The following is a 21,396-nucleotide window of genomic DNA, read 5'->3' as shown; positions in this document are numbered from 1 at the left end:
TGGATGGAGGATTTGACCTGGCATGTGTGACAGAGACTTGGTTGGATGAAGCAGATGGGCCTGTCCTTGCCACTGCTTGTCCACCAGGTTTCTCTTACGCACAGCAACCCAGGCCTTGTGGGTGGGGAGGGGGGGTTGCAGTGATTTTTAGGAAGTCATTAGTTTGCACCAGGCGTCCTATTGGAAAGACCCAGTTCTCTGAGTGCATGTATGGAAGTTGGGCAATAGGGGCAGTACAGGATTCCTTTTGGTGTACCGACCTCCCCGCTGCACCAAGGATTCCCTGCCTGAGCTGCTTCAGGTCGTGGCGGATGTCCTCCTGGAGACACCTAGTTTGGTTGTCCTAGGGGATTTTAACATCCATGCCGACACGACCTTACAAGGGGCCGCTCGGGACTTCGTGGAAAGCATGGCCTCCATGGGGCTGTCCCTGAATAAGTCTGGCCCAACTCATAGCCATGGGCATGCCTTAGACCTGGTGTTCACCTCTATGGATGTTGGTGATCTGACACTAAGTAAAAGCGAAACCAAAGAAATACATGGTCAGATCACTTCCTGGTGCAACTGAACTTCTCTGCGACCCATCCCCTCTGCAGGGAGGTGGGACCAATTCAGATGGTCCGCCCCCGCCACTTAATGGATCCAAATGGTTTCCAGAGAGTGGTAGGGGATGTTTTATCCCATGTTGATGGCCTTTCAGCTGATTCCCTGGTGGCCCGCTGGAATGTGGAGTTAACCAGGGCTATTGACTGTTTGGCTCTGAAGCGCCCTCTCCGACTGCATGGAGCCCGGAGAGCCCCGTGGTTTTCCACGGATCTGAGGGCAATGAAACAATCGTTGAGACGGCTAGAGCGCCGGTGGCGGATAACCCATTCTGAATCTGACCGGACACGGGTTAGAGTTCAATGTCGAGCCTACCAAGTGGCGATAGCGACGGCGAAGAAGACTTTCTTCACCGCCTCTATTGCATCTGCGGAAAACAGCAGCAGGAGACTCTTTCAGGTGGTTCGCAGTTTAGCGGAACCACCTGCTCCATCAGGGCCCAGTAGGGGCCACATGTTCTCCTGCAATGACTTTGCAAAGTTTTTTGCAGATAAAGTCACTCAGATTCGAGAAGAGGTAGACTCCACCGTGGGAGCAGGGCCGGGGTGGGAGAGTGCTAGAGTCCTGTCTAGTCAAGTTGTGTGGGGTCAATTCCAATCTGTTACCCCCGAGGATGTGGACAGGCTGCTTGGACGAGTGAAACCAACCACTTGTCTCCTTGATCCTTGCCCATCCTGGCTTATAAAAGCTATCCGGGAAGGGCTGGGCGATGGGCTTCGTGGGGTGGTGAATGCTTCCCTCCATGAGGGAGCCTTCCCAGACCCGCTGAAAGAGGCGGTTATTAAACCGCTTCTTAAAAAAACATCTTTAGATGCGGCCACGATGGCCAACTATCACCCAGTCTCAAATCTTCCATTCTTGGGCAAGGTGATTGAGCGAGTGGTTGCTGAACAACTCCAGGCACGCCTGGAAGAAGCGGACCATTTGGATCCCTTCCAGTCGGGATTCAGGCCTCATCATGGGACTGAAACTGCCTTGGTCGCACTGGTTGATGATCTCCGGCGGGCTAGGGACAAAGGTGAGAGCTGTTTCCTAGTTCTGCTGGATCTCTCAGCGGCGTTTGGATCTCTCCACCCCCATTGTTCAGCCTGGACACTGAGGTCCAGAGCCGAGGGCCTTCTGGCAGTTCCCTCATTACGAGAAGTGAGGCTACAGGGAACCAGACAGAGGGCCTTCTTGGTAGTGGCGCCCGCCCTGTGGAACGCCCTCCCATCAGATGTCAAAGAGATAAACAATTACCTGACATTCAGAAGACATCCCACCTGTTCTGGGAAGTTTTTAATATGTAACACTGTACTGTTTTTAACACTTGATTGGGAGCCGCCCAGAGTGGCTGGGGAAACTCAGCCAGATGGGCGGAGTATAAATAAATAAATTATTATTATTATTATTATTATTATTATTATTATTATTATTATTATTACAGGTGGTACATGACTCCCAAGATATACAAATTAAAATATGTGCTGGAGATGCAAAAAGAAGGAACGATGTACCATGTATGGTGGGGATGTGGGAAAATAAAAAAATTCTGGAGTAGCATAAATGAGGAATTAAAAGATGTTTAAAACATCTTTTGAGAAAAAAACAGAATCATTTCTATTAGGTATAGTTACACCAGACATCCTCTCTGATAAGAAAAAAAGTGCTTTTATATGCTACAGCTATTGCCAGAATACTAATAGCTAGAAGCTGGAAAGGGCAAATTGTTCCAACAGCAGACTGGCAAAACAAGCTGTGAATTTATGGAACTGGCTAAAATGACAGCAGCTATTAGATTCCAATCAAATCAGAAATTGAGAAAAGACTGAGAATGCGTAGAAGAATATATGACAAAACGTGGTTCCAAAACACAACTATTGATATGTATTGACTGAAGTTTGTAAAGTCAAGTAAAAAATAAGAAAAGATGACTTATGGGGAATAAGTAAATACTATGTATAACACAATTTAAAAGGGAAGGGAAAGGAGAGTATTAGCCACTTTGAGACTCCTTCGGGTAGTGATAAAGCGGGATATCAAATCCAAACTCTCTTAATGAAAAACAAAAGAAGCCGTGTTGGGCTGGAGGGAGGTCACAATGGTAGAAACAAGGGAAATATAAGTTCACAGGTAGACACATATATATGGCATATAATTTGGAATGTACTATACAGAACGATAGAATGTGCAACAATGTAATTTTGCAGAAATATTAATTAAAAAATAGCGAAAATAAACAAAAGATGCATTATATTAGGGACAGTTTATGCATTTTTTTAAAAGGTCTGCATGCAAATGTGTATACGGTATTAGGAGAAATTCACAAGGAAATGTTGGTGACACTTTATTTTTTATTATTGCAAACTGATGTGGAAAACTGAAATTTGGAAAACTGAAATTGAAAAGATTCGCCCCTCCCTATGTGGATAGGGCTAATTCTGAGCAGCCTCCCAAAATTCCAGAGTGCGGGGGGCGGGCGGGCTGGGGGTTAAAACCAGTTTCAAACTGCATTTCCACGTGTAGCATAAATGGGAGCCCAACGCTACCCTCTGCCTGTCTCTGCTGCAGAAAAAGTGATCCGAGAGATCGACGATGTGATTGGGAGGGACCGTGTGCCGGCGGTGGAGAAGCGGGCCCAAATGCCATACACGGATGCGGTGATCCACGAGATCCAGAGGTTTAGTGACGTCATTCCCACCAACCTGCCCCACGCCCTGACCCGGACGGTGCAGCTTAGGGGCTACACGCTGCCTAAGGTGAGCCATGTTGGGATTTTTGACTACGTGCTATTTGATATAGCTTCCCACAGAAGCAATTAAGGAGTTGGCCAAAGGCCAAGAAGACTGAGCAGAGGCAGGTATTCTGCCTAGAGATATGGGACCTTGGATACAACTCTGCTATTGGTCGAGGTCTCCACATAGGCATGATGACTCATAAGAGAGCCAGTGTGGTGTAGTGGTTAAGAGCGGTGGACTCGTAATCTGGTGAACTGGGTTCGATTCCCCGCTCTTCCACATGCAGCTGCTGGGTGACCTTGGGCCAGTCACACTTCTCTGAAGTCTCTCATCCCCACTCACCTCACAGAGTGTTTGTTGTGGGGGAGGAAGGGAAAGGAGAATGTTAGCCGCTTTGAGACTCCTTAGGGTAGTGATAAAGCGGGATATCAAATCCAAACTCTTCTTCTTCTTCTTCATGACTGTTATGGTTCTGGACAGTTAAGACTGTTAAGAGTTCAAACTACAAGAAAGAAGATTCCACCTAAACATTAGGAAGAACTTCCTGACAGTAAGAGCTGTTTGACAGTGGAATTTGCTGCCAAGGAGTGTGGTGGAGTCTCCTACTTTGGAGGTCTTTAAGCAGAGGCTTGACAACCATATGTCAGGAGTGCTCTGATGGTGTTTCCTGCTTGGCAGGGGGTTGGACTCGATGGCCCTTGTGGTCTCTTCCAACTCTATGATTCTATGATTCTAAGAGTTAACACTCCAGGAGCGTTCTTATTAACTGGGTGCACTGCCCACATGACACAGGCATTTTCCTTTGATCTATGCTCTCTGGGGGCTGCAGAGAGCAGTCTGTCTGAGCAAGGTAGTTTCATTTTTGTTAGAGACAGAAAGCTGCAAGCATGCAGCTAGATTCTGTAGGTTTTTCTTTTCTGTTTTTGTATGCTTTTGTATAAAGAGTGATGGGACATGGGTGGCGCTGTGGGTGAAACCAGAGAGCCTAGGACTTGCCAATCAGAAGGTCGGCGGTTTGAATCCCTGTGACGGGGTGAGCTCCTGTTGCTCATTCCCAGCTCCTGCCAACCTAGCAGTTCGAAAGCACATCAAAGTGCAAGTAGATAAATAGCTACCGCTCCGGCAGGAAGGTAAACAGCGTTTCCGTGTGCTGCTCTGGTTTGCCAGAAGTGGCTTAGTCCTGCTGGCCACATGACCCGGAAGCTGTACGCCGACTCCCTCGGCCAATAAAGTGAGATGAGCGCCGCAACCCCAGAGTCGGACACGACTGGACCTAATGGTCAGGGGTCCCTTTACCTTTACCTTTAAGAGGCTTCCAGATGCCTTCTGAGTTAAGGCTGTGGCAGATCCCAACCCACCTCTGTCCTTCCTTCTCTCACCTGCCCCTAGGGCACGGATGTCATTCCCTTGCTGACCTCTGTGCTGAAAGACCCCGAATGCTTCAGTGACCCCGAGAACTTCAACCCAGCCCACTTCTTGGACGAAGAGGGTCGCTTTAAGAAGAATGATGCCTTCATGCCCTTCTCCACAGGTACTGGGTTGAGGGTGGCAGGAGGGAGGCATTCATAGGTTAATTGGTGGGGGTACTTGGCCTGACTGAAATCAAATCTCCCTCTCATAATCTACAGTGGTAACTCGGGTTACATACGCTTCAGGTTACATACGCTTCAGGTTACAGACTCCGCTAACCTAGAAATAGTGCTTCAGGTTAAGAACTTTGCTTCAGGATGAGAACAGAAATCGTGCTCTGGTGGCGCGGCGGCAGCGGGAGGCTCCATTAGCTAAAGTGGTGCTTCAGGTTAAGAACAGTTTCAGGTTAAGTACGGACCTCCGGAACGAATTAAGTACTTAACCCGAGGTACCACTGTAGAGGGATAACTTCTGCACCATCGGAAGACCAAATTTTTAATAAGGAATGGGGGAAATTTAAAAAAGATATTTTGTTGCAAGAACAAATAGAAGTTCTCCCCCTTGAGGGAGACTGTGAAACTGTAACTAATTCCAGGGAGCTTGCAGCTGTCTCAGATTACAATCGTGGGAAAGGAATTGTGACCTTGTGGGACAATGTATCCAGAGGCTCTGTTGTGTGCTCTCTGTAAAACAAGTGCCCTACTGGAACAGTTAAGTGAGAAGATGGATTTGATGACTAATGCGGCCAGAATTTTTGAACAGACAGTGGGAAACTATGTGGAGCCCACCCAAAAATTAGATCAGGAGTGTGTCCTGACAGAGCAGATGAGAGAAGAGGATGCTGCTGAATCTTGGGCGCCAGAGATGGAGGGAGCTGCGGCCTTGCAGGAACAAGAGTTTTTGGACTTGACAAATGAACTTGGAAATAGCCAGATTTGGAAAGATAAAGTTTGGATTGGTTTGGAAATGGGGGGTTGGATAGACCCCCCTCCCTATGCAGGGATGTTTGGACTTTCCGAGTCTGGCAATGGGCCATGAGATGTTTGGAGCTGTGGGGGCTCTCAATTTTGGAGGGATTCTGAAACATCTTCCTAAATACCACATGGAGTTGAGTCTGGACCATGGAAAAGGGGCTGATTTGTTGAAAAGGGTCAAAAATATCATCAAGTTGGAGTTTCCACGAGTGAAAGGAGAATATGAAGAGGAGCTGCGGAAGGGACTTGGAAGAGATTTAAGGGCCTCGGATATAAGGTTGCCAGGTTAATGCGCTAGATCGATGGGATAAAAAGGACTGACAAAACCCGGGACCAGGAGGAAGGGACGCTGGATGAAGATTGGATTGTTTTTATTTCTCTTTTTATTAACAGGATGGTTTTATAAAATTGATGAATGTTAGAAAAATGTTGGAGCGAAATTACTTGGCTCTAGCAAAAATGTTTAAAGAATTAGGCAAGAATATTATGGTTGTGAGAAGTCGGTAAAAATAAGATTTAAGTTTTAAGTTTTTAAGGCTTTTTATAAGATAAGATGAAAATAGATTAAGGTAAAGTAATGACAGAATATTATGAAATATGGAAAGGATTTGCTGCATAATTAATAACCAGGATACAAAAAAAGGGAGGAGGAGGAGGTCTAAGAAAGAAGGTGATGAGACTTGGGGATTTGAGAATGATGGACTTATTTTTGTTTGTCTGCGGTGTATTTTTGTTTTTTTGAATGTGGTTTGTTTTTTTCTTTGTTTTCTTCTATTTTCTTTTTCTGTTTTGTTTTTTTCTTTGTAATCTCAAAAACTTCAATAAATATCATATTTTTTTAAAAAAAGGAATGGGGAAAATTTACAACTTATCTTAAAAGACCATTGTAAACAGTTAAAATTGTTAGTAGGATTAGAATATCACTTGTAGTTTAAGGTTGAATTCTGGGCATAATGGAACAGGCAAATGATTTGGAGTATCATAAAAGATGCGGGGGGAAATGATTAATAATGGGACCCACAAAGGGGAGGATGGAAGACCAGGAGAGTCCTTGGAATCTTGTTTTAATTATTATATAAGAGTCGGACACAACTAAACGACTAAACCACAACTTGGAATATAGTCTCTGAAGAGCTGTATTTAATACGTAGTATATCTCCAAATATCCCCCTGATTGTAATGGGAGACACCAATGCTCGAATTGGATCAGATAATACAGCTCTCTACAAACGCTTTGTCTCAAATCTAGCTGAAGATGCCCCACTTCCATTGAGAATAGGGAGGAATTCAAAGGACATGATTATTAATAAAGCGGGAGGAAAACTTTTACAATTGGTTTTAGAATTTAACCTTTCATTTATGAATGGCTCAATGTGGCCGGATATTCCAGGAAATTTTACCTTCAGCTCCAAAAGGGGTAGGAGCGTAATCGATTATTCTCTAGTTTCCGTTGAAATGTTAAATGAAGTTGCCTCTTTTAAAGTTGTACAGAGTGACCATTTCCCAATAGTTTTAGAGATGCACAGGAATCCTAGAAATAATGATATTAGTCCTCTTATCAGTATTGATAAGACTATTTATGCCAAAAGAATTTATATAAGTGATAGAAATAGGGAGGATCTATTAGCAGTATTTGAAAATAACCCAGTTATTCTCGAACCGGTGGCTAACCAAAATTTGACACCCTTGGAGGACAATGATTGTTATTATAAGACTATCCAGGAATTATCCTCTTCTTTTTTAGACCCTCAGCTCAGCAACAAACCTTCAAATAAGTATAACTGGTTTGATAAAGATTGTATTACCTATAAGAAAAAACTGAGAACTTGTCTAAGAGAAGCCTACAGTACCAACTCTCAAGGTCTCTGGATGACTTATTTTGAAATGAAAAATGCTTTTAAGAGCATGCTCCTGGGAAAAAAATCGGAGTTTGCACTAGCCAAATGGTCTAATATTGTCACTGCATTAGAAGTTAAAACTTTTTGGTCACTTCTCTCAATAAAAGATATCACTGATTTCCCTAATATAAGTGATGAGGCTTGGATTTCACATTTTACTGTTGTTTTTTTATGATCACCAAGTTTGTAAAAAGGAAAATCTTAATGTTCCTTCCGGTTCCGGTCGCAACCAGCGAGGAAGCGCGGAAAACCTGCTCTCGGTTTTTCGGGCTCTGCAGAGGCTTGGGGGAGACGCTAGGGCGCAGCGCACCCCAAAAACTCCAAGGGGGGCACCCTTGGGGGACAGGCACCCAGCAGCGTGGTAGCGGTCGCACCGTTCTCCTGAGTTTGTACGAGGAGAAACGAAGGACCGCGAGCGCGAATTGGGGAGGCAACGACTCTGTAGGGCAACGCCTCGAGCTTCAGCTGAGTTTAGGCGACGGGCTTCCTCAAGAAAGGAATGGAGCCCCCAACGTTTTTTTTTGCGTGCTTTTTCCCTTTAATGAGCAAGGCGTAAAGCCAGTTATGGAGCTGGGCGGCCCCTGGAGAGCTTTGGACTGTGTTTGGGAGTTCGCTCGGTGGAGGAAATAAGATGGCGCAGACGGAAAGTCGATGATTTGAAGAAGTTTTGGAGAGTCTGTCTGAGTGAGAATAATATGTTATGAGGACTTAAGAACTGTTAGAATCGGATACTTAGGACTAATTGGTCCCTGGTGAGTGTCACAGTTTGTTTTGTGGGGTTGTTTTCTCTTGTTTTCTTTTTTTTTCCTCACGTTGTTGCGCAGGGGCGAATGGTCTCTGGCGTCTGCAGACTACAATTTTACAATCAGGACCCGGAGTGCATACGTTATCTTTGGAAGGGAGTCAAAGGCAATACTGAGAGAGATAGCAGGCACAAGGCATAAGACGAGAGGACTTTAAAGTCTCCGTGTCAGCGGTTACACTCTGTCTTCTCTGTTTCCTCTTTCCCCCCACTGTGTTTGCCTCCCCTCCCCCGCGATGGGAGGATATGCTTTGATGGTTGGAGCTGAATAGGAAGATTTAATACAGAAGAGGTGGTGCGTTGACTTAATCAACTCCTCGCGGCTTAAAGAGGTTGGTGTATTTTATTTGACCCGGATTTCTATTGGGGATTTTTGAAATCTGAACCGCGATTATAACCTGGAATTCGATTATAACTCGGAATTTGGCTACAAGGGACAAAAGTGGACTAATCTGGACTAGATACTTTTAAGATTTAATCAACTCCTCGCGGCTTAAAGAGGTTGGTGTATTTTATTGGACCCGGATTTCTACTGGGGGTTTTTGACTATAATTTGGAATTTGGCTACAAGAGACAAGAGTGGACTAACCCGGACTAGATACCTTTAAGACTGGACTGTGGATTGTGGACCTCTTACCCCCCGCTCACGGATGGGCCAGGTGGATCGGCCAGGGGTGAAGAACGAGAACGCTAGGAGGTGTGGGGTGTTTCCTTCCCAACCTCTTTTATTGGATTGACCACAGGATTTCTGCCCCAGGTCGTCGGAAAATCTGCTTGGACAGGGAGTGTCCAACTCTGCCTGGATACGGGGCTCTTTCCGGGTTTACCTTTACTTGGATTTACTTTTACTTTTTGAGTTCACTTTGTGGGGTCACTGTTGACATTTCCTGCTGACGACTGTGGTTAACGGGGGGGGGGGGTTGAAAAGGGAAGGAAGTAAGGGTAGGGGGGAAGTGAAGGGGGCGTGAGATTTGGAGATGACGGGAAGGGATGGAAAAGAGTGGAAGAAAGGGGGAGGGACCCCAGGAGAAAGAAAGATGTCGCGGCAGGAGGAAATTAAAGATTTAGATAATCTGTGGGCCAAAATAAAGGAGGAGTTTAAGCAAAATGTACTATATATGGAAAACAAGTTAGGAGAGGTCCAGGAGATGATCGACAAAAAGATAGAGGGAGCAGTGGGTGAACTCTCAGCCAAAATTCAAGATCTCTCAGTAAAGTCCAAAATGATTGAGGAATCTAACAAAAAGCTGCAGAAAGAGATGAGGGAACAAAAAAAGGAGACATTGAAGGTAAAGGAAGAACTGGGAGAGCTAAGCATCTCTCAAGAGAGGATTTGGGATAACCTAGCCATGGCTGATATGCGGTCAAAACAGCTCCATCTTAAATTTAGGGGAGTAGCAGAGGGAAGAAATGAAGATATTAGAGGGAAAATGATAAAAGAACTCTCTAACTGGTTAAATTTAAAGGAAGAAGAGGTGGCAGCTACTGTAGATAATGTATATAGAATGACTAGGCCTAATCATTTGAAAGCGAGTAAATTCTTGGGGGATTGCCTGGTGATCTTTAACTCTTTGGAAATGAAAAATTTAATTTTGAGAAAGAGCTATAATAATAGACTAAGAATTGATGGAAGGCCTATCATTATTTATAAAGAAATACCGGTCAGGTTACTTCGTAAAAGAGAAGGATATAAACAAGTGGTAGCAGCTTTGAAGAGAAATGAGATCCCATTTCGCTGGGAATTTCCGGAGGGGATTAGCTTCTTCTATAAAGAGAAAAAATTTAGATTGCTGGACACACAGGAGGCGGATAAGTTTCTGAGAAGATATGAAAAAGATTTGGGAAAGATAGAGAATAGACTAAGGAACAGGTTGGAAAAAGAGGACGGAGAGATAAGAAATAAATACGAGGAGGAGAGGGGTGCAGAGGGGGAGGTGGTGGAATCAGATGAAGATGATGAGGAAGCCGCAGTGGGAACGGAGACGGTAGAAGAGGGGGAGCTCTCGGGAAACAGGGGAGAGAGATTATAGTTGCTGAATACGGTTAAAGGTTTAGAAGCAGACAAAAGGTAAATCATAACACACTCACTGAAATTTTTATCCTGGAATGTAAACGGGCTGAACGAGAAAGTGAAAAGGAATAAAATTGAGAAAGTTTTGAAAAATAAGAAGTATGACGTAATCTGCTTTCAGGAAACTCATATTGCTAAAAAACACAAACATATCCTGGTGAATAAAAAACTAGGGGTAGATTTTATTAATTCTGACGTCAGAAAAAAAAGAGGAGTAGTAATATATGTTAAAGATAAATGGGAACCGACTCTGATCTGTAAGGACGAGGAAGGAAGAATTTTAGGGATCCAATTAAATTTTTTTTGGGGGGAAATCAATGTTGTGACGCTCCGAATACAAACAGAGCGGAGTTCTTTGAGAAACTTGAAAGTATGTTATTAGAATTGGATACCCACAAATTAATTTTGCTTGGGGATATGAACGGCGTCCCAGCGCCGGACCTGGATAGGAGTACAGAGAAGGGAAAACGGAACAGGGGAAAATTGCCGAAATCATTTAGTGATATGGAAGAAAATTTAGACCTAATTGACATTTGGAGACACCAAAACCCTACCTCTAAACAGTTTACTCATTATTCCGAACCCCATCAGAGCTGGGGTAGAATAGATCAGATCTGGATGACAAGAACACTCTCTATCAGAGTTAAGAAATGTGAGATTCATCCTAGGACATTATCAGATCATTGCGCTCTAGATATGGAAATAAAAAATGAAGTGAAGGGACAATATAGATGGAGGATGTGCGAGAATCTATTTGATAGTGAAGAGGTGAGGGAAAGAATTAAAGACACCCTAAAAGAATATTTAAACTTAAACCTGAACAAAGAAACCCCTATAGATGTAGTCTGGGACGCCAGTAAGGCGGTTCTGAGGGGTCTCTTAATACAACAAAATAATTACAGGAGAAAGGTAAGGGAGCGTAAGAAAGAGGAGATCCTCTCTCAATTGAGGAATTATGAGAAAAAATTAACTAAAAACCCAACAGACGAAGCTGCTAACCGAGCCTCCAAGGTGCTACAATCTCAATACTCAGCAATATTAAATCAGGAGATAGAGTGGAAAATTAAATTTACAAAGCAAAGGTATTTTGAGTCGGCAAATAAAATGGGGAAGTTACTTGCCTGGCAGTTAAGAAAAAGAAAGAAACAAAATATGATAAATAAAATAATACTGGAGGATAATATCATAGAAGACCCAGAGGAAATAGAAAATAGGTTTACTCAATTTTTTGGAAAGCTATACGAAAAAGGAGGGGAAAGCAGTGCAGAGATTAAGAATTATTTGGAACAAAATGAAAAGAAATACATACTAGAAGAGGATAGAATACAACTGAATAAGGAGATCACAGTAAATGAGATCAAGGAGGCCATTAGCAGAATGAAGACCGGGAAAGCCCCCGGGCCGGACGGTCTGTCCGCAAAATACTATAAAATATTAGAAGAACATCTAGCCCCGGTCTTAAAAGACGTGATTAATAACATCTTTCAGGGGGGGAAGATCCCGGCCTCGTGGAAGGAGGCTTATATAACTTTGATCCCAAAAACAGAGAAAGAAAAAACAGATATAAAAAACTACAGGCCAATCTCTTTGCTTAACAACGATTATAAGATCTTTGCGGACATTATGGCTAGCAGACTTAAGAAGCTCTTAATGAAGTATATACACAAAGATCAAGTGGGCTTTCTCCCAAACAGACACCAGAAAGAAAATGTCCGCCACATATTAAACATCATCGAATACCTAGATATGAGAATAGATGTCCCTGCAGCACTAATCTTTATAGATGCCGAAAAGGCCTTCGATAATGTCTCATGGGAATTCTTATTACAATGCTTGGGAAAGGCAGGCATTGAAGGTCCTTACTTGAAAGGTATCAGGGCAATATACTCAGAACAACAGGCCAGGCTGATTATAAATGACAATCTGACGAAACCATTCAAGATCAAGAAGGGTACAAGGCAGGGCTGCCCACTGCCCCCCCCTGTTATTTATAATGGTTTTAGAAGTAATTGCAAACAGAATAAGGGAGGCAGTGAATGTGAGGGGGATAAAAATCGGGAAGAAAGAATTTAAGCTTAAAGCCTATGCTGATGATCTGGTTCTGTCTGTGGAGAACCCAGTGGATAGTGCAAGCAGAGTGGTTGAACTCTTGGAGGATTTTGGTAGGCTGTCCGGTTTCAGACTAAACAGGAAGAAAACAAAAATCCTAACAAAGAACATGACTGAACAGGAGAAAATTCAACTGGAAGAAAAGATTGGCATTAAAGCTGTGAATAAAGTAAAATATCTGGGAATCTGGCTATCACCCAAAAATATAAACCTGGTCGAGGACAATTATAGTAAGGTGTGGCAGGACATTAAAAAGGACTTAGATACCTGGCACAGATTAAAACTCTCATGGACAGGGAGGATGTCAGCTATCAAGATGTGCATCCTCCCGAAATTATTATTCCTCTTTCAAAATATCCCGATAATTAAAGGCACCTCCCTCCTTAAGAACTGGCAAAAAACCCTGACCAAGTTTATTTGGCAGGGGAAGAGGGCCAGAGTAAAGCTGAAATATCTAACAGACTCGAGAGAAAGGTGCGGATTTGCAGTCCCAAATATTAGGTTATACTATGAAGCAGCCTGTATTTGTTGGATAAAGGAGTGGGCCACCCTCAGAAATTCAGACCTCTTAGACTTGGAGGGTTTCAATATAAGATTCGGGTGGCATGCCTACCTATGGCAAGAGAAAGGGGAGGTCCACAGAGGATTTTCTAATCATATAATTAGAGGCCCATTATTGGAAGTGTGGAAGAGGTATAAAAAACTGATTGAGAAAGGTATCCCCTGGTGGCTCTCCCCAACCAACATCATTAAAATAAAAAAAATAAATATGGCGGAAGAAAAATGTACGTATGAGGATATTTTGGAAAAGACAGAAACAGGATGGAGGGTGAAGCCTTATGAGGAACTGAAAGACAAAATAAAAGAATGGCTCCATTTTCACCAGATTTACGCTTTATGGGGTGAGCATAAGAGATTGGGCATGAATGAAAAAAAATCGAGGTTTCAGGTCGAAATTCTGGAAAGTAATGATAAACTCCTTTCAAAAATGTATAAACAATTATTGGAATGGGACACCAAGGAAGATCGGGTGAAGGGGGTTATGGTAAAATGGGAGAAAGACCTTGGTCATAATATAGATTATAACAAATGGCAAACACTCTGGACGAAAGGTGTAAAATTTACAGCTTGCGTAGCCTTGCGGGAAAATTTAGAGAAAATGGTATACCGTTGGTACCTGACCCCAGCAAAGCTAGGAAAAATGTATAAAACTGTTGACAATACCTGCTGGAGATGTAGAGACAAGGTTGGGACCTTCTTCCACATTTGGTGGACCTGTGCTGTAATAAAAGAATTCTGGAAGCAGATTCATGACGAAATGAAAAAATTTTGAAGTATAACATCCATAAAACCCCTGAGCTGTTTCTCTTAGGGTTGACTGGTAAAGAAATAAAGAAAATAGACCAAACTTTTTTCCAATATGCCATGGCTGCGGTGAGGATCCAAATAGCACAAAAATGGAAAACCTCTGATTTACCTACGGTGGTAGAGTGGCAATTGAGGCTATATCAATATATTGAACTAGCGAGATTAACACAAAAAATAAGACAAAACAACACAAGTAAATTTAAAGACGAATGGAATAAATTTTTAATTTATTTTGAAAATACCCAGGGAATAAATAATTTATCAGTAGACGATAGTTAAAATCATCGATGTATATTTGCCTTATTAAAACTGCAGAAGTAATATAAGAATTGGTAACTCCAAGACCGAGTTGGACGGAAGTTCTGTTAATTGTATTTGCGTCTTCTGTCTTTTCCTTTCTTTTTTTCCCCTTTCACTCTTTTTTCTTTTATTTCTCTCTTTCTTTCTTTATTCTTTGTCTTTTTGATGGAACACTTTTTTTTGATGGAATTCTTTTTTTTTGTATGTATGTATTTGTAACATAATGTAAACTGTGTATTTTTTCATAATAAAAAAAATTAAAAAAAAAAAGAAAATCTTAATGTTCCTCTGGTAAAAACCACACAATTTCAAATTACTGTTGAGGAGATGAAAAGGATAATTTTTTCGTTTAAGCAAGGGAAATCACCTGGTATGGATGGCATCCCAATAGACCTGCTGAGATTAGATGTAGAATGGTGGGCCATTAAACTTGTGCCGCTTTTTAATTCTATCTATCACTCAGTCCTTGTACCTAAATCGTGGAACAACTCAATAGTGGTACCGATCTTTAAAAAAGGTGATAGGAATTGTCAAGAGAATTACAGGCCTATAAGTTTGTTACCGTGCATAAGTAAAATCTACGCCAAATCTCTGCTTATTAAATTGGAAGAATGGGTGCTGACAAAAGGTCTACCTGGTAAGAGCAGGCTGGTTTTAAGGCAGGCTCGTCAACTCTTGACCAGTGTCTAGTGTTAAGTCATCTTGTGGATAAATATGTCATGAGAAATAAACGAAAACTCTTTGTGGCATTTGTGGATTTAAAAAGTGCCTTTGATTCGGTCGACCGTAACAAATTATGGACTAAACTAGAACACCTTGGTATCGACCCATATCTACTTACACTGATACAAAGTTTACATTCTAATAACCAAATATATGTTAAAGTATCAAAAGATGGTAGACTTGCAGGACCTATTCTGAATAATCGAGGAGTTAGGCAAGGCTGTATCCTGGCCCCTACCCTATTTAATCTATTTTTATCGGACCTACCATTATTTCTTCAAAATGCAACCACTCATACTCCTTATTTAAACAATAGCCCACTTTTTTTATTACTTTACGCAGATGATGCTGTAATTATCTCACTCTCTGTTTTGGGTTTAAAAAAATTATTTAAGAGTTTCTCAAACTACTGCTCTCTCAATAATCTCAAAATTAATTATGATAAAACAAAGATTATGCAATTTAGAAAGAGAGGGAACCCAAAAGGCTGTATAATTAATGGACATTTAATACAGGAAGTTAAGCACTTCAATTATCTGGGAATCACATTTAAAGACAATATGAATTGGAATACACATATATGTGCTGCAATAGTTAAGGCCAAAGTGACAGCCCACCATATTAAATCCTACTTTTTTTCTCCAGTGGGAAACAGATTTATTCCAGCTGTATTGCAAGTGATTGACATGAAACTTTGTGCCCAACTTCTATACGGCATACCAGTGTGGATTTCAGGGGACCTCAAGCGGTTGGATAAATTTCACGCATCCCTTCTGAGGTCATTACTAGGACTTGCAAACTCTGTAAAATATGAAACAATATGTTGTGAGCTGGGAATATTGCCTTTATCAGCAAGAGCATGGTTGAGGACCTTGAAATATTGGATTTTCCTCCATTATAGAGCCCTATCCCCTAATTCTCTACTTTACGATCTTTTGAGTGATAGTGCAATCTACAATCTATCACTGATTTGTAAGAAAAAACTGGATTCGATAGGGCTCACTCTAACTGACTTTGAAATCTCTGATCCCAAAGATACATGGGAAATTATCAGAAAGACTCTCACAGAAAAAAGTGTTCTCGCCATGCTTGAGGTTGCAAAGCACAGCACTTGCTCTCCTATCCACTTAAATCTCCCTTTGTGTAGAGATTTCCAAAAGGGATACATGACAAATCTGAAGAAACATGAATCGTGCAGGCTGTTTATGTTGGCCAGATTCAACATGTTTCCCTCGATGGTAGTGAGAGGAAGATACTTAGCTATCCCAGAGTTACAGCGTCTCTGCAAATGCAGAAAACAGGAACCCGATACTCTAGAGATATTCTTTTCCTATGATTTTGGCAGTTATGCCAGAAAACAATTATTTGAGGCCCTAAAATTTAATAGACAGATTTTTACACAACCAACTGTTCAGGACCTGCTGGCGGACAGCGATGATCAAATTACATTAATAGCGGCTGAATTTTTAAGTGCTGTCCATGAAGAAAGAATGGGCTATGATAAAGAGACTTAGTGGTTTTTAATGGTAGGTGATGTTGCTGTGTTGTATTATATTATATTATCTTTGTACATCAATTCATCTCTTGGAGTTAAGAATAGGACTAGGATAAATTATGTTCGTTGAGCCCGTATTCTATACAGTCTGTATATGATGTTTGTTTGTTAATGTGTGGTGTGTTATGCCTAATAAAGGATTTTGAATTGAATTGAATTGAATTGACTAAACCACCACAACATCATCATCTCTGTGAATTTTTAATTTGAAAAATCTGTGGCGTTTGCCTCCTAGGTGGGTCATAAGGAAAGGGTTAAATGAGTGTGATGTGACTGGCCAGAGAGAAACTGATAGGAGGAGTTAGAGTGAGAGTGAAGCTGTGCGGAAGTCAGTTGAGGGTTGGGAGTTGAAGAAGGAAGAGGGAGGTTAAGTCTGTGGGTTGGTGGAGTTGTGTTGTGAGTGAGTGAGAGGTTGTTAGGTGGAGTCAGATAGATAGTTGGAATAAGCAGTTTGAAGTTGTTAGGAACGCATATACGATATATGATATCTTTATTGTCATTGTCCCATGCAGAACAATGAAATTGAAAAACTACATAAAAACTACATAAAACATTCAAAAACCCCTAAAAACTCTGAAACCCCATTTTAAAATACACTATACTATAGAGACCCTTCCTACTGCGTTCAGAACCAGAATTGCATTTGGGTAGAAACTGTTTCTCAGGCGGCTAGTCCTGGTCGTTATAACCCTATACCTTCTTCCAGAAGGCAGACGCTGAAAGAGATCATTTCCGGGGTGCGCACTATCCTGCGCTATCTCTGCAGCTTTCTTATGGCCCCTGGGAGCGTAGATTTGATCCAAGGTGGGAAGAGTGCACCCAATTATTCTCTCTGCAGTCTTTACAACCCTGGATAGCACTGTTTTTTCCCTGGCCGTGCAGCTCCCAAACCACACACACAGACCACAGACAGTTAAGGAACTAAGATTAAGAAACTGCCAAGTAAAATTAACTGAAACCATAAGCTTGCCCATGCCTATAAATAAACTTGATTATTTGTTAATGTTAACAACTGTCTGGACTCTGTGAGTACCCAAGGGAAACGGGTTGGTGGCAGCGAAGAAAGCAATCACAGTGGTGGCACAGGGTCAACAGACCGTCAAACGTCCGGGGGCCCTGTGTGATCGCCACAAAACCAAATAACAATTTGTAAAATAAATAAATAAATAAATTTGTACCATCAAACACCAGACTAGAGCCATAAAGTGCTGCTTGATTCTCTCCACAGGGAAACGGATCTGTGCCGGGGAAAGCCTAGCGCGCATGGAGCTCTTTGTCTTCCTGACTTCCATCCTGCAACATTTCACGCTCAAGTCCCCCGGCAACCCCGAGGACATCGACCTCACAGCCACAGCAAATGGTTTTGCAAACATCCCACCCGCCTACCAGCTCTGCACTGTTCCGCGCTGAGGAACGATTGGTTGAGAAGCGGGGCAGGGAAAGGGGCAACAAATTTAATTGGGTGGGGGGTTTTTTGGGAAGGGGACACTAAACATTACGGGTGGTGCCTGGGAGGTAGTGGCCAATGTGCTATAATCCATGGAATGAAGCCATACAAATGAGGCTTCTGGACTTTTGGAATGGAAGTTTCAAGGTCTAAGTCAAGCAACCTGGCTTGGTTTTTCTTTATCTGAAAGTGGTCAATAATGCTACTCAGAAACCACGTTGGTTTCACCTGTGGTCTCTTGATTTTTTGCCTAATTAAAAGGGGAGCTAGTTTCTGCACCGGGTGCAGGAAGGAATGTGATAGAATAATTGGTTAATTGAAACTGTATTTATTTATTATACCATAAATATGCCTGCCAACCAAACCTATTATCACAACCTTCTAAATCCAACAAATCTGTTTTCTAACAACATCCATTCCTTCAACCAACAGAGGCAAGACGCTTCATAATATAATTTCAAGTCTGGCAAGGCAAAGCCCCCTCTTTAACATCTGTTAACAATTTGAATTGGATTCTTGGTTTCTTCCCCTGCCAGATATATCTTGAAATTATTTTTTGCCATTCCTTAAATATCACTGCCCCCTTGATTATTGGAATTGATTGAAACAAAAATAACATTTTTGGTAGCACGTTCATTTTGATAACAGAAATCCTTCCCCACAGAGATAGTTTCATACTTCTCCATACTTCCAGATCTCTCAGTTCCGTTCCACATCACTGTATAATTATTTTGAAATCAATCTATAGTCTTTGATGTTAACCAAATTCCTAAATATTTAACTTTTTTAACTGCTTTATACCAATCTGCTGTATCCACCAAATTTTGTTTCATATTTTAAACTAACATTTTAGTTTTCTTTCTATTTAATTTAAAACCTGCTACTTGTCTGAATTGTTCTATTTCTTCTAATACTTCAGCATTGGATAATGGTTCATCTATTGTTAGTACCAAGTCATCTGCAAAGGCTTGAGCAACGTTCTTATTTCTACGCCCCATTCACTGCGCACACTCTGTGTTAGTGAAGTAACTCAACACACTAAACATTGCTGGTGATACCTGGGAGGTAGTGGCCAGTGTGCTATAATCCATGGAATGAAGCCACACAAATGAGACTTCTGGACTTTTGAAAGGGAAGTTTCAAGGTCTACGTCAAGCCCCCTGGCACCCCTCAGCAAGCAAGACCATGTGGTGCTGGGGCTGAGGAGGAGGTGTGGCTGTCCAGAACACCTGGAAGGGACCCTGTGCGGGGGGAGAGATGACAAAACCAAAATTACAGGACATCCCAGAGGTGGTCGGTACCCTGTGGCTCAGGTCTTTCTGATGATGCCTGCTTTGCTGACTATATTTCAGACCACATGAGACCATCTTCTCCCTGAATGGTTAGGGTAGCTCTCCCAAAACCAGAGTGTCTCTGCAAATGTAGTAAACAGGAACCTGATACTTTGGAGCACTATTTTCTTTTCTTGTGATTTTGGCATTTATGCCAGAAGATAATTATTAGAGGCCTTACAACTCAACAGGCTCAATTCTATGCTACCAACGGTTCAGGACCTGCTCTCGGACAGGAATGATCAAATTACTTTAACAGTGGCTGAATTTTTGAGTGCTGTCCATGTAGAAAGACTTGGCCATTATAAAGAGATTTAGTGGTTCTTAATTGATCGGTGATGTGGTAGTGTTGTATTGTGTTATATATGTAAATTGATTTTCTCTGGAGTTAAAGATCTGACTGGGACAAACCTTGTTATGTTGAGCTCGTATTTTGCACAATTTGTACACGGTGTCTGTTTGATAATGTGTTGTTTGCTATGCCTAATAAAGGATAAAATGTAGTCACCGCTGGCTGTTGTGGAGAGGAAGAAATGAGACCTAGATTGCTGTTTCTCTGCCTCTGCCGCACAATATTAGAACTCAGGGAAAGTCCAGGGAGACCTGGGCAGGCAGGTTAATTCAGGACAGGCATGAGAATGTCCTTCTTCTCACACCAGGCCATGAACTTGTGTCAGGAGCTGGAGTCAAACATAGGACAGCAATAAAAGAAAAACTAAGTGAAGTTAACTCTCTATTCAAGAAACCAAAACAGCACAGGCCTAGTGATCGCAGCAACTCTTCCCAGTAGGTCCAGAGGGAGGAGAAGCTGGAGAGGTAGCTTCATCAGTTGAAGACCCTCAACCAGCAGCTGGAGGGGCAGGCCAGGTGAGTGAGCAGCAGCCTGAGAAGGGCATGGCGGGCTCATTTTGCTGCTCCTACTGCAGGATCTGTCCTCGCTTTGCAGTGCCTTGGACTCGGAGCTGAAGGACAGCCAAGCACAGGTCAGAGAGAGCCTCCAGAGGGAGGAGAACCTGGAGCGGGAGCAGTGCCTGCAGGAGACTGTCCGGAGCTAGAACCAGACAATCTTGGAGATAGAAATGGCTGAGTGTGAGGCTAGGGAAGCCTCTGTTCCATTCTTAATTGCCTAGCCAATCATTCCCCAGATTTATTAGCAAATTCTTTTGCCTTAAGTTTTTATTTTCCATTCTACTTCTTGATTTATAATCGAGAATTTTCTAAGTTTGGGGATTTCTAAGAAAAGTAATAGATCTATCAACAATGGGAGAGCGATTCTCCAAGGGCATAAAGGCTATTTATGAGAAACAACAAGCCAGTCTGATAATTAATAGCAGGAAAACAGAATATATTCCCACAGAAAAAGGCACAAGACAAGGATGCCCACTCTCTACCCTAATATTCAGATTAACTTTGGAAATACTCAACTCGGAACTGAGAAAGGAAGAAGAAATTAAAGGGATTACAACAGGAAAAGAGGTTTTCAAGCTGAAAGCCTTTGCAGGCGACATAATTTTAACAGTGGAAGATCCGGAGTTGAGTATCCCTAAAGCATTGGAAAAGGTAACAGAATCTGGCAAGGTTTTAAGCTAAACAGAACAAAGACCAAATTCATGGTTAAAAATATTCGGGATCAGGAGAAAAAGATATTGTAGGAAAAAATGGGTTTACAGATAGTGAAAAATGCGAAATATCTGCGAACTGAAATAACAAAGAACATTAATCTTTTTAGTGATAATTATTTTTAAAAAAACTTTGAAAGAAATTTAAAAACATTTAGAGATTTGGACCAGGTTAAAGTTGTCATTTTGGGGAAGAATCTCAGTAATTAAAATGAGTGTACTCCCCAAAATGCTTTTTCTCTTCCAAATGATCCTGATCATAAAGTTAAATGCTTTGAGGAATGGAGTAAAGACTTGATAAGGTATATCTGGCAAGTTAGGAAACCGCACATAAAATACAAATTGCTGACCCGAACTCAAAAGGCCTACCTAAAGAGGGACCACTGGATGAGGAACGGGATGGGCCAGTATCTAGTCGGACCCGAAATAGAGACAACCTAGTTAATGGAGACGTAGAGAACGTGTTTCC

General features: G+C 42.0%; 1 protein-coding gene across 1 annotated transcript in view; it reads left to right on the top strand.

Moving 5' to 3' along the window:
- The window catches only part of LOC308590421 (cytochrome P450 2G1-like), a 68,421-nt gene extending 48,432 nt beyond the window's left edge, over nucleotides 1-19,989 (top strand). Inside the window, exons 8-10 of the mRNA XM_081200462.1 lie at nucleotides 3,154-3,341; nucleotides 4,710-4,851; nucleotides 17,759-19,989. Of these exons, the coding sequence (XP_081056588.1) occupies nucleotides 3,154-3,341; nucleotides 4,710-4,851; nucleotides 17,759-17,940 (512 nt within the window). The 3' untranslated portion in view covers nucleotides 17,941-19,989. The remainder of the gene's footprint in view (nucleotides 1-3,153; nucleotides 3,342-4,709; nucleotides 4,852-17,758) is intronic.
- Nucleotides 19,990-21,396: the final 1,407 nt, after the last annotated feature.

This window comes from Podarcis bocagei, assembly GCF_964188305.1.
Source record: "Podarcis bocagei genome assembly, chromosome: 7".
NCBI classification, from domain to species: Eukaryota; Metazoa; Chordata; class Lepidosauria; order Squamata; family Lacertidae; genus Podarcis; species Podarcis bocagei.
Note: the sequence above shows the minus strand (reverse complement) of the source record. Positions and strands in the feature narration are given on the sequence as shown.